The sequence below is a fragment of the Zalophus californianus genome, chromosome 8 (genome assembly GCF_009762305.2).
Source record: "Zalophus californianus isolate mZalCal1 chromosome 8, mZalCal1.pri.v2, whole genome shotgun sequence".
Lineage (NCBI taxonomy): Eukaryota > Metazoa > Chordata > Mammalia > Carnivora > Otariidae > Zalophus > Zalophus californianus.
In genome coordinates, this window is record NC_045602.1 from 23,901,210 (window position 1) to 23,914,297 (window position 13,088).

At 52.4% G+C, this 13,088-nt stretch overlaps 1 protein-coding gene across 2 annotated transcripts in view; it reads left to right on the forward strand.

Moving 5' to 3' along the window:
* TOGARAM2 (TOG array regulator of axonemal microtubules 2) overlaps window positions 1-13,088 on the forward strand; it is a 50,829-nt gene extending 37,741 nt beyond the window's left edge. The window contains exons 19-21 of one of the 2 annotated variants that reach the window (XR_003524672.2): window positions 532-725; window positions 7,915-8,001; window positions 12,604-12,655. Coding sequence is in view for 1 of the 2 variants with exons in the window: in XM_027622283.2 (XP_027478084.2) it covers window positions 509-725; window positions 7,915-8,001; window positions 12,604-12,860 (561 nt within the window). In the remaining variant the exon portion in view is untranslated. Of the gene's footprint in view, window positions 1-508; window positions 726-7,914; window positions 8,002-12,603 lie in introns of both variants that reach the window. The other variant, XM_027622283.2, reaches the window with a different exon arrangement.

Here is a 13,088-nt window from a genome sequence, read left to right on the forward strand (position 1 = left end):
AGGCCCTTCACAGACTGGAAACCAGGGCAGATGCTTGCTTCTTCCAGGATCCAGGCTGCTGATGGTCAAGCTATGTAGCACAGTAGTTAAGACACAGGCTCGAAGTCAGCAGACTTGGGCATCCATCCAAGTTCCTTACTAGCTGTGTGATCTGGGCAAATCACTTAAACTCTTTCTGCCTCAGTTTTGGCTTTGTTTTGAATGGTAAACTAAGGGTGGGGATGCGTGCCTCATGGATTAAGATCATTCCACGAGAGGGCAGGGTACCCCTAATGAGATGCTTTAGATGCTTTGATGGAATGAGTGCTCAACAGGTGGTTGCTCTTCCCCTCTTGTCCTCCTCCCCTTTTGAGGAGGTAAGCGCCTCACCACTGAGAATGTTCTGGCATAAGTTGGATGACCCTGTCGGGGAGGCAAGAGGAATCCCTGCCAAGGGTGGTTGGTTGGGTTGTGGGCTTCCTGCCCAGCCTGGGTTTCCATGGGCTCTTGGTTTCTCTTCCCTCAATAGGTCTTTGATGCTTTCACCCCAAGGCTTCAGGATTCCAACAAGAAAGTGAACCAGTGGGCCCTGGAGTCCCTTGCCAAGATGATCCCCCTCCTGAAAGAAAGCTTACACCCCATGCTGCTCTCCATCATCATTGCTGTTGCAGACAACCTCAACTCCAAGAACTCGGGGATTTACACTGCCGCGGTGACTGCACTGGATGCCATGATTGAGAATCTGGGTAAGCCTCCTGCCTCCGCCCTGCTTGGCTCTGGTAGGGAGAAGACTCGATCCCCGAGCTCGCCCCAGGGTGGGCTCACCCTTCCCGCTGGGAATCAGCAGAGTGCTGATGGGCACTGGGGGGCTCTCAGGCCAGATGTTTCCCCGAAGGCTGTGTAGGACGGGGTGGGCAGCCCAGGACCTGGTTGGCAGGCTTTGCCATGTCACATCCACCCGAGTGTCCCAAATGGGAGGCGTGGAGGATAGATGTGTAGATGATCTAGTCTTGCCTCCTCAGAGTACATGTGACAGAAATGACTCATCCAGGGTCACACAGTACCGCAGTGATTGAGCCAACAGGGCATTGAAGGAAAAATGGGTCCGGATTGCCAGGAAGAAGCTGGAAGCATCGCCAGCAATGTTTTTAGATGTAGCGATGATAGCAGTGGGCGTGGCTTGTAGGGGATGGCGGTGAGACAGCAGAGCAAGCCTGCTGGAGAGGACAAAGTGGACGGGCAGGTGGGCCTCCTTGATTGTCTGGTATAGGAGTGGGGCTGGGATCCCATTGGCTTTTGAGCGTGGAACGGATGAGAGTTGCCTTTGAGAAGGAAGACTGTTCGGGGCCAGGGCTCAGGGTGGGAGGAATCTGAGTGAGGAGTAGGGAGTGAGGGTTGGGGGTGGAATGAAACGGGAAAAAGGAGTGAGCTATGGGAGACACATCAGGAATGGTGAGAGCTTCTCAGTTCCTGTGTGCTTTGCACTAACACATCTTGGTTCTCCAACACTCCTAGGTGGGATTTTGGGTGCATCCACTTCTGCTTGTCATTCTTTTCTCAGATGCTTAGAAGGTGATATTTGGCACGTCTAGGACACATACCGAAGTGCAAGTGCATGTGGGACATAGCACCTGAGTAGTCATGTCCAGAGCAGAGGAACACTGAGTTTTCACAAACCACTCTTGCCACGATGTAAGGAAGCTCGTGACCTGAGAACCACCTGTGCTGGTCTTGTTGCTGTATGTCCCCATGAGCACAGAGCCACGTCCTGCCTTTAAGACCCATAGAGCATCCCCATGGTGAGGCTGCAAACACCGCCAGGCACCCCTCCCTTCCCAGTGCCCACACCCTGTGGGAGCCCAACTCCCTGGGGCTGGACGGCAGCTGTGTCCTTGGCTGAAGCTTCCAGAAGCAGTTTCAGTTACAAATCAAAGGCCTGGTCAGGCCCTTCTCTGCCTTTCGAGTCCATAAATACTGTCAATTTCCTCTCTTCATCTCAAAGGGAATTTATGATTTGCTGAGTTTGTTGCTGTAGAACAAACAATATAAATCCAGCTTTAAATTACGGCTTGTTCTCAGTGCTGCTCTGGGTAAGTGAGATTGCTGTTGCCAATAACCAAGGCTCTTGGTAAATCACTGCAGGCCCTGGATTTATTGGGAAAACCTGCACCAAGCAAAATAGGTTTTAGCTGTTTGAAGAGGCTAAGCACCCTTGTTGGCGGAGAGGCGCTTTTAACCCTTCCCTCTCCGGGTGTTAGAGTTTCCACTTTCTGCCACTGGGCCATCCTCCTAGAGCACGCAGGAGCTCTGGAGCTTTGGGCTGCAGAATCTGGTGTCTTGCATTGTCCCAGGACTCAGGCCTTCTCTACCTGGGGCCCTGTTGTACCTACCTGGGCTGGCCATCCTGGAAAGGGGGCCTGGGGCTGGCCTGCTTTTTTTTTTTTTTTTTTTTAAGATTTTTATTTATTTGTCAGAGAGAGAGAGAGCACAAGCAGGGGGAGCAGCAGAGGGAGAGGGAGAAGCAGGCTCCTCACTGAGCAAGGAGCCCGATGTGGGACTCAATCCCAGGACCCTGGGATCATGACCTGAGCCGAAGGCAGACGCTTAATGACTGAGCCACCCAGGCGTCCCTAGCCTGCTTTTGTCATCTGACTACACCTTGAGTCAGGTTGCAGCCTCCAGGAAGATGCCTATAGTTGTCCTTTCCTCCTGGGACAGGGTCTCCTTGGAAATGGCTGACGATGCCCCCTCTGGCCCATCAGCCAGAGGATCTATGTGGGGAGAATGGAGGCAGGCGTGAGGGATACTATTTTCCTCTCTAATCCTTAGGTCAGTGTTAGGCTGGAATGGAATGTTGTTGGCCTCGAAGAGTTGGATGGAGCCCAGCAAACCCCTGGCAAAAAAGCTCCTGTGGGGCCCAGAGGGTGAAGCCCAGGGTCTTGGCTCTGGGTCATTTTGAGCAGGTGCAGCAGTGGGCTCTTGAGGCCACGTGGCTGTGCTGTGAGCCATACCCATTCTGCCCAATGAGCAACCTTGGTTTTGGAAGTGTTTTTTTTTTTTTTAAGATTTTCTTTATTTATTTGAGAAAGCATGAGTGTGTGTGTTGGGGGGGGATGGCAGAGGGAGAGGGAGAGGCAGACTCCCTACTAAGCAGGGAGCCCCAGGGACCAGGGAGCTCCGAGGACCCTGGGATCATGACCTAAGCCGAAGGCAGACACTTAGCCAACTGAGCCACCCAGGTGCCCCCGGAAATGTTTTTAACGATGAAGTGACCAGCTGATTTCTATATCTATGAAGGGCAGAAGTGGAGGGGTGTAGATCGCCAGTAAGAATTCATCACTGCCAGGGAGTACCTAGGGTAGAATCAAGCTCTCTCTGGGAATGGTTCTCATCTGCCTGGAATGGTCTGAGTCTGACCTGCGGAAGGAAAAAATGGATGCAGGTCACTAAATTTCCCACTGTCCCAGGGGATTGGGTGGTAGAAGCAGAGACTGGAGCAGGAGTGGCAGAAGGGAAGGGGTGTAAGTCTTCCTTTCCATTTCATCCTGGTGGCTCCAGTCCACCCTCAGCATCCCGAGGCCCCTCCTGGAAGTGGCTTGGAGCCCTTTGAGCAGAGGGAGCTTTCTCCTAAGCCTAGTGTCATCCCCCTCAAGGGATCCAGCCTCCAGGCTGGAGAGGAACCATGAAATGCTGTGAAATACTTAAATGTGGAGAGTCACAAAGGAATGTCTCAGCGTATTATGGTTTGTTCCCCACTCAACGGGGGCCATGGGGACTGAGAACACAGCCGGGGGAGTCCGTCTTCTGGCACAAAGTCCAGATGGCACAGCCAAATTGGGAGGTTGGCTTTCTTAGGGAACCTCTTAGGGTCCCTCTTGATTCTGAAATTCAGTGATAGGTTGACTCATCAGCCACCCCATCTCTTCCAGTTCCTTGGTCTTCCTGAGGGTGTATGGGGTGGGTGGTATGGTGGTCGACAGAGCAGGTAGGGATTTCTGCCCATGTCCCCTTTTTCAGAGGTGGTGAGGAAGGAGGCATGTGGGCACCTTGCTCCCTGACCTCTGCCTTTCGTCACTGCCTGCCTGGGGACCTCTCCAGAAAGGACCCTGGAGAGGCATCCTTTCTACTCAGCACGAAGACCTTCTGATTTCAGGGGAGTTATTCTGGGGATCAAGGCAGTTCCTGAGCAGACTGGCTGGTTCTGTCTTTGGGCCCTGTTACCAGGTTAGCTATAGAAGAAACTTCACTAATTAAAACATCAGGCTGCTGACAGCCCACTCCCTCCTGGTCAGACTGAGCGTCAAAAGGAGTTCTCTTAATTTAGCACAGCCCCCAGCCAGTGCTGGAGAGAGCAGATAAGCTCTGAAATGGGCAGCTTCAGATCTACTTTTGTTATTTTGCTCTGCTGACTCTAAATTCATTACCTTATACAAATCATATGACCAACATGGTATTGTTCAGGGAATTTAGAAATTCATCCAAGGTGCCCCTCTAGTGTACCAGCTGCTTAAAAATCTCTCTTCTCTTTCTTGTCTACATGTGTACACATTTCCCTGGTTAAAGGTTGTAATGTAAATACAACTTAGACTTTGCTTCTTTCGTTTAACTGACCAGTTTTTCATGGTACCAAGCAGCTTAGCTTAAAAATATAAAGTTTATTTTCCACCACGTAGAAGTCATACTTGTTCATTATTGAGAAAATGGAAAATACAAAGCATTGGGAAGGAAAAATTTGAAAGCCCCTCATTTTTAGTCTCAACTTCTGGAAGAGACCATTATTAACATTTGGCACTTTTCATTTCAGATATTTTTTTCTGTGCCTATTTGTGTCAAGTCATGATGATATTATGCATTTAAATTTGCCTCCTGCTTTTAAAAAAAAGCAGAGCGTAAGCCTTTATGTATGATTACACACTTGAGTCACTTTTAACAGCTCTATCCCATGCCTAGACCATAGCTTGCATTTTTCTGTTTAAATGGATCGTTCCCACTTTTCCTGCGATGAGTGGACCTAGTTTTGGAGGCTGTGTGACATGAGATTCACAGAGTCCTGTGCTTATTGTCGGGGATCCACTTGGACCCCAGTTTCTTTGCTGTCACTATCCATGATACCATACTTTTCATTCTTTTAAAACAGTTCTTCTCTGGCTTTCCAGGAGCCTGAGGATGATGTGGTCTGGTGGCTGTGGGGCTCGGCCACATGGGGCAGGTGCGAGGCCCCATAGACCCCTGCCCCCTAGCAGAGAGGGAAGGCAAGGCCCAGGGAGGATAAGTGTGTGGCCTGCCAGCTGTGGCTGTTTGCTTGCCCTGTGGGCAGCACCGAGGCCCGCTGTGGTTTCCTTGTAACATAGCAGAGGGACCCATGAAAAACTCGGGCTAACGGAGCATGGATCTTTAAGGTTTCAGGTTAGATTCCAGCCTCTTAATGGTCTTTCCACCATTCAGGTTGCTGGGCTTTTGGAGCATTTTTGGGTAATGATAGTAAACAGTAGCAAAGATAACTGATAACTTACATAGTAATTACACACTCAGGGCACTATCCTAAGCATCATAACATGAGAGCAGCTCTAAGAGGAAGATATGAGTATTATCGGCTTTTTATAGATGGGTAAACTGAGGTGTAGGAGGTTCTGTCCAATGTCAACACAGAGAAATGTGGAAGAGTTAAGGATTCAGCCCAGGCCACCTGGACTCAGAGCCCACACCCCTCACCGTATACTTTCCCGCCGCTCAATAAGCCTGGGTGTGACCTGGAAGGCGAGCCATCACCACAAAAGCAGACGGCGGGAGAGAGGCCAGCTACTTGGGGCGTTGAGCTCTGGGGTTTATAAACCAGCTCGGGCATGCTTAATGTCTCTGCTTTAACACTCCCTGTAGTCCTGGAGCATTTATTGAGCACCTGTTGTGTGCCAGGGACATGGGAGCATGATCTGGCACAGATGTCTGCTGGATGTGCATTTTCAAGTACCCCCAAGTTCTTCACGTCTCTCTGGCTCTGGGAGGCCACATCAGCCACCAGGAGCGGGGAGACCCAGCTGTGTCCAGAAAATGTCCTGGACTGAGTGTTGTTGGGGAGAGCAAGGAGGCAGACGTCCTTGTCTTTGGAGGTGAGCTCATGGCTAATGATGTGGTGGGACAAATAGAAGCACCTGGAAACAATACAGGTGACATTGATATAAAGACCTATTCTTACACAATTACAGATTTACCAAGACACCCTGAGACCACTTCTTGCTAACTGCAATATTCTAGAGGCGGGCCTCTCTTTTATTTCCCAGAACGAATTATTATTATTTTTTAAAGATTTTATTTATTTATTTGACAGAGAGAGACACAGCGAGAGAGGGAACACAAGCAGGAGGAGGGGGAGAGGGAGAAGCAGGCTCCCCGCAGAGCAGGGAGCCCGATGCGGGGCTCGATCCCAGGACCCTGGGATCATGACCTGAGACGAAGGCAGTCGCTTAACGACTGAGCCACCCAGGCACCCCAGAACGAATTATTTTAAAGACTCTTGCCTAACTTACGGATGGTGCTTTTGCAAGGAGCAGGGATGTATGTGATGTACACGTGTACATTTTCTCCTCTGTATCCCTTACAGCTCCCAGGAGGAGAGCAAGGGAATGAGCTCTTAGCTAGAATAGTTGCCTGGTGGGAAAAGCGAAGCTTTGATTGCATATCCAGGGGGATGCTGAGGTATTTGAGGGATCCGGAGAAGGTGGAACTTGCCTGGAAAGACTTCCTCGGGTGGGTCTCTAATCTCTGTCCCCTGCTGAGAGACATCTGGCCTTGAGCGGGTCAGCCCCTGGGACTGGGCTGTGTCCTGGGGGACACACTTTCTGGGGGCGCCTGTGGTAACACCCATGACAGACCTCCACGACAGGTGCAGGCAGGCCCCGTGGCCATATCCCCCGAAAAGTGGTTTTGTTATTTGCGTTCCGTCCCATGGAGTTTTGTGGGGACGGCTGGGGCGGTGTTGGGGGCTGGGTGTGTATCGTCTACATGAGCACGCTTTTCTCAGGTAAAGGGCTACTTTGCTCACCTTGTGTGTCTCTGTGAGGAACGCGGGACTTCAAGTGTAATAGTTTGAGAAACCAGGAGACGTCAGCCAGAACGGGGAAGAATGAGCCGTTTCTAGATTTAGCATCTATGGGATCCTGCTGGGGTTGGCTTTAGAAATACAACCCAAGAATGCCAGAGGGCTTCTTTATCCCCAAACATTCCCCACCCTAGTTGCCTGTGATTTCACCGTCTGTGGTTCATTTTAATAAACACTCCATTGGCATCCAAATGGGGGAGCCCCCAGTCCTCGGGCCCCACCATGAGCGTGGCTGGGCAGCAAGGAGAACTGTCTCCTGAAGCCTGATGTGGCTGAGAGCCCAGTGGGTGTCAGGGTGCTGGGACAATTGGAAAAAAAAAGTTAAAAATCCCTCCTTCCCCTAACCCTCCTGAAGAGTGGGTTGGGGCATGTGGAGGACAAACCGTCTGGTCTTTACAAGGATGCCGTCTGGGCCCAAGTCTCACACAGGGAGGTTATATATAAACTATTGAGCGCTAATACACGCCCCCCGCGAATCCCCTCCCCCGACCCAAACAGAGCCAGCCAGAAGCTTCTGCTGCTGGTAGGGTGACCAGCCCTCCTGGTTTGCCCAGGACTGTGAGCAAACGCTCTTTTGCCCCCAAACTCAGCAGCTTTGAGGAAGGACAGACAATAGGAACCAGACCTGTGGGAGTAAGTGAAACCCGTTTGGGAGCCAGTGTAACTATATCAGGCCATTCACTCTTCCCCAAACACCCCATTGTGACTCAGAGAATTTAATTCGGCTCCCCGACAGGTCTCCTTCCCTGTGTGGGTGTTGCAGGTACGTGGCACTGAACAGCGGGTGCCATCGCTCGGGCCACGGCATCCTGGCCGCTGACACCCTCCTTCTCTTCCAGACAACTTCTGCCTCCTACAAGCGTTCGCTGGGCGGGTGCGTTTCCTGAGTGGCCGCGCGGTGCTTGAGGTCACGGAACGTCTGTCCGGTGAGCATCCCGGAGCCCCTCGCCCCAGCCTTCCAGTCAGCTTCCTGGCATGAAGCTGAACCACCCACTATCTTAGAACCCCCAAATAATCCAATAATCCTCACAGGGCTTTTAGAAAATTTTTGATAATCTGCTTTTTTAAAAATAATTCCCACATTACCAAAAGATAATCTTTGGTCTTGACCAAAATGAGGCAGGTTGGTACATACACTAACTCGTTTTTAAGAAACGATGATGCATTTCTTCTTTGCACACAGGACTTCCCCTGGTCCATAGGGTACCTTTGTGTGAATCAGAAAAATCCCCAGCTCTTCTGGGTAGACCCTGGCTCACGGGCGTGGGGCTCAGTCAGCAGCAGCCCTGTGGTGAGCATGAGAGCTGTCCCTTCTTGGGCATGCACAGCCTGCAAGGCAGAGCACAGCCTGGATGCCAGCCCTTCACCGGGCGCCCGGGCCCATGTTACGCGGAGTTGGTCTGAGTCTGCTCTGCTTTGTTCAGGCTTTGGCTGAGGAGAGCTTGCTCCAAGCCGATGTCTGCTCTGAGTTTGCAGTCTCGAGTGATTTCTTTCCAGGGCTGAAACCTCCTGTGGCCCTTGAGCTGGCAGCATGGAAAGGACACAGGCTTTGTGGCAGACAGACCCATTTGCCACACGCCAATTCTGGTCTTGGGCAGGTTACTTGGTTTTCTCATCTTTCGTACTTGCCAGAAGCCTCCTCTTCCTTCTTAGGAGGGTCCCATGCAGGAAGGAGGCAGGAGGACTCTGTTCTCTAGACCTCTGAGCACCCCTCCCCCTAACATGCAGACAGGTGGTGCTGCCTCCACGCGTAAATCCTTGCATGGGTTGTCCTCAGGCTAGTGTCTGGCTCCCTGGCCCTCCAGGCTCTGCCCCTTCCCCCGCCTCAGTTGTATGCACTGATCATTTAATCCTCATAACATCATAAGGAGGGCGTGGGTTCCATGATTATCCCTTTTAAAAAAAAAGATTTTATATATTTATTTGAGAGAGAGAAAGAGTGAGAGCATGAGCCGGAGGGAGGGGCAGAGGGAGAAGCGGACTCCCTGCTGAGCAGGGAGCCTGACACGGGGCTCGATCCCCGGACTATGAGATCATGACCTGAGCCGAAGGCAGATGCTTAGCTGACAGAGCCACGCGGGCACCCCAATGATTATCCCTTTTATAGAAATAAGGAAACTGGAGCTTAGAAACGTTAGGTGCCCAAGGTCCTTTGCCAAGAAATCCAGGATTTGTCCCCGGGAGCCTGGCCACAGAGCCTCCCTGAGCAGCCCCTGCCTCTGTCCCCTGGGCACCAGCATGCCAGCCACCCTGCAGAGACGGATCTCTCATCCCCTGTGCCTGCCCACATGTGGCTGGTGGCCTGTGGAGCCCCTTTCTGCCCTTCTTCCTTCTTCCTCTACCTGGGCGGTGCCCGCCTGGTCTGGTGCCGGCCCCTGGGTCTCCTTTCTCCCTAGCCCTCCTGCCTGAGTTTCCCGAGCCTCCCAAGAGCAGGTCCCACCCTGTGCCAGCCCCGGTCCGCATTGGGGTGCTCAGCACATGTTGCCTGACTAAGGGTGTCATTCTGCGCCTCCACCAGCCTATCTCTTGCCCTTGGCCTTGCCTCTGTGCCCTGGTTCAGTCCTTCCGGTGTCCCTGGAGTGGACCCTCACCTCCCATCCAGGTGCCAGGCCTTCTCCTCCAAACAGGTGGGGCAAGCAAAGTAGGGTTGGGGGCCACAGTGTCACGATCTTGGTGCCCAGGGGCCATGTAATGGAGACACTTGGCCACCAGACAAGGAACCCTTTTCTCTTGCTCAAAATCTGCGTTCTCTGGTTGAAACCCTTACCTGTCCTTGTACAGGTGATATATGGGCCCCAGAGGTGGATGGGTACCTCACTTTAGATTATCCATTTAAATGTAAATATTTTCTACCTGTTTCCAAGAGACCTCAAAGGCAAAAGTTTCTACATAGCTCTCTGGGTAGGTCGGTGTCAGCCAGGAGCCGAGAAGAACATTTCAGTTGACACAAGGTGTGGACTAATAATAGCACAGCTTAACAGGAGTAAATCTTTCGCTAATTACTTCAGCTGCCTTGTAAGCTCCAATTTAATGGGGTTTTCTTCCTCATGATCAGAAGGGCCACTGCCTGCCTTTGCTAACTTGAGAGGCCCACCGCTGTCAGCCAGGTGACCTCCGCCTCCCGGACCCGGGGAACGGGGGCCTCACTGTAGAAGTGAGCTTCCTGGGCCCGTGTGTGATCGCCGGGCTGCTGGGAGGGAGCGAGTTCAGGTGGGAGTGCAGTGTGCCGGGGATGGGGGCGGGTGAGGGGGGGCGGGTGAGGGGCAGGTGAGCCTCTCACCGTTTGGTGGGCACGGGGGAGACCTGCCTGGGCCTGGTTCTTGGGATAGTCCTCACCTTGGTTTGCAGGTGGATCCCACGGAGGCTTAGGATGTGGCTAATCAGGATCTTTGGCTTTCTTTTGTTCCCTCTGGCCACCCCCCACCCCCCGCCGACCTCTCCCTTGCTCCTCCTAGCTTCCCATCTTGGGGCTGCCCTGGTGGCTTTCCTGGTACCTGTGCCCTCCTCTGAGCCTGTCTCCAGCTTCAGCGTTTCCAGCAGGTCCCGCCTCTGTCCCGCTTTATGAAGCTGCTCACCAGCCAACATGGCTGGGCTGACACCCAACATGGCTGGGTGTAGTCCTGCCTTCCCCAGGAATGAGGACCACCTTTACTTCTGAGGCTTTGGTGACACTGGGGAGCCTCCGGGGAGGCCCCACAGGGTGGGGTGCAGGAACCCTGAGGGTGTGGCTTGGAAGCCAGAGTACACACTCCATGAGAAATGACAGTGCTCCAGTGGCAGGCTTTGCTGGGGGCGGGGGGGCAGCTCATCTCTGACCCCCTGTTGTCCCAGCCTGGCCCTGGAGTCCAAGGGGCCCTGTGGGAAACATCCTGGGGGGTTGGATGATGTTACACTACTGAACAGTCCTTCCAGTCCTCTGGTGTTTCCTGGGCAACATGACCGGGAACGGTGTCCTGCCCGGGCACGGCAGGAACGTCTGCACGGTGGTGCGTCGGCTGTCCAGAAGTTGGATATCTTCATCTGTCCAGAAGGAAGGACAAATTGGAGATTAAAAATAAAACTCCTGGGCACCTGGGTGGCTCAGATGCTTAAGCGTCTGCCTTCGGCTCAGGTCATGATCCCAGGGTCCTGGGATTGAGTCCCGCATCGGGCTCCCTGCTCCTTGGGAGCCTGCTTCTCCCTCTGCTTCTCTCTCTCTCTCTCTCTCTCTCTCTCTCCCCCTCTCTCCCCCTCTGTCTCTCATGAACGGATAAATAAAATCTTAAAAAAAAAAATAAAAAAAATAAAACTCCTCACCAGCCCCTGACATGTGGAACCCCTAGAGACTTGGGGTCACCGAGGGGTGCACAGCATGAGCTTTGGAGTTGAGGCAGGCTCTTGCCCTCATTAGATGTGTGGTCTAGGGCAAGCTCCTTGACCCCTGAGTGCTGGCTTCCTCCTCTACGAGATGGACCAGTGTCCTGCTTCTCGAAGCACTGTGAGGACAATGGAGTCATGCCACAGAACTCTGAGCCCCAGACTCTGGACTCAGGCAGTGTTAGTTCCCCAGGTGTGTCTCAGCGCAGGGAACGTTCCAGTTTCCTTGTTCCATCAATAAGTGAAGGTCCTTTGCTCTTACCAGCACTTTTCCTTTGGTAGGAGGATAGGCAGACTGCACTGATTGGACAGAGAAAGCTTTGTTAACATGGATGCCCTCAGGGTAATGTGGCCTCGGCTGAAGGCTGGAGGGGCCCCTGTGAAGTGACTTAGGGTTCTCTGGAGGTGGCTTTGACCCTGGCATTTACTCTGGAATGGAAGTTTTGCTGGCAGGGGTAGCCTGCTTGTGGGTTTTTTGGGGACTAAAGAAAAGTAGAGGGCCTTGGAGAACCAGATGCAGGGGCTTCATCACTGAATCAAGGGTCTGTGCAGAGCTTGCGGGTTGACAAAGCACATCGATGCCTCCTGGATTACTGCTGGTCTTGTCGTGGGGTTTGGCATCCAAACACTGGGGAGGCCACACTGGTCCTATCCCCTGCTGGCTGCTTTATTTTTCAGAATGCTTCATTTGAGAGAGTGTTGACTTTTCTCCCTGGTACGGTTTTTCTCTGTTCGTATGAACTCAGAGAGGTGGGAATGTGGATTAAAGTAATACTAGATTGCAGTCCAGGTGTGTCTGCATCTTTCTTCTCCCCGGGGCTGCAGGGACCAATTACGACCATCATGGGCTCTGAGTACTTTTGCGTTTGCATACTCATTCCTCCATTGAAAAAAAAAACTTAAAAATTGTATTTTATAACTGGCTGGTATAAACATGAATATAAACGAAGTTGGATATCTTCATATTTTTTGCTTTTGATTTTAAAAGAAATCAAGCCATTTTCATGGGCCCCTAAATGTGTCCCGAGCCTTAGCTGGTGCGTCTAATGACTAGTTGGCCCTTCTGGGCGGCCTGCCCTTTGGGGGGAATAGAGTTGGTGTCCCAAGAGAGGGCAGCAAGAGAGGGAGAGAGTGCCTGCCTCAAGTCAGTCTCTCCGTTTTCTGTCCAACAGCGCTGGTGGCCTCCGTGTACCCCCAGAAGCCCCAGGCTGTGGAGCGCCATGTCCTTCCAGTCCTCTGGTGTTTCCTGGGCAACATGACCGGGAACGGTGTCCTGCCCGGGCACGGCAGGAACGTCCGCACGGTGGCGCGTCGGCTGTCCAGAAGCCTCCAGGAGCACATGGGCTCCCGGCTGCAGGACCTGGCTGCTGGCCAGCCACGGCAGGTCCTCAGAATGCTCCAGGACCTCCTAGACGCAGCGTCCCCGTGAGGCAGCCCCAACCAACGTCACCGACAGAGGGATGGCATTGGACAGCAAGACAACTGGCAGCTCACACCCCTTTCAACCGGCTAAGAGACGGACCTGAAGTGGGCAGTCGTTATATCTTACCTTATTTTATTTTTACGATGGAGTCTTCTCCAGGTCTACTTTCTCTTAGAGTTCCAGATGTATATAGTATATTTTGAAGTAGAATAAAAGCAGTACTTATTTTTCTAG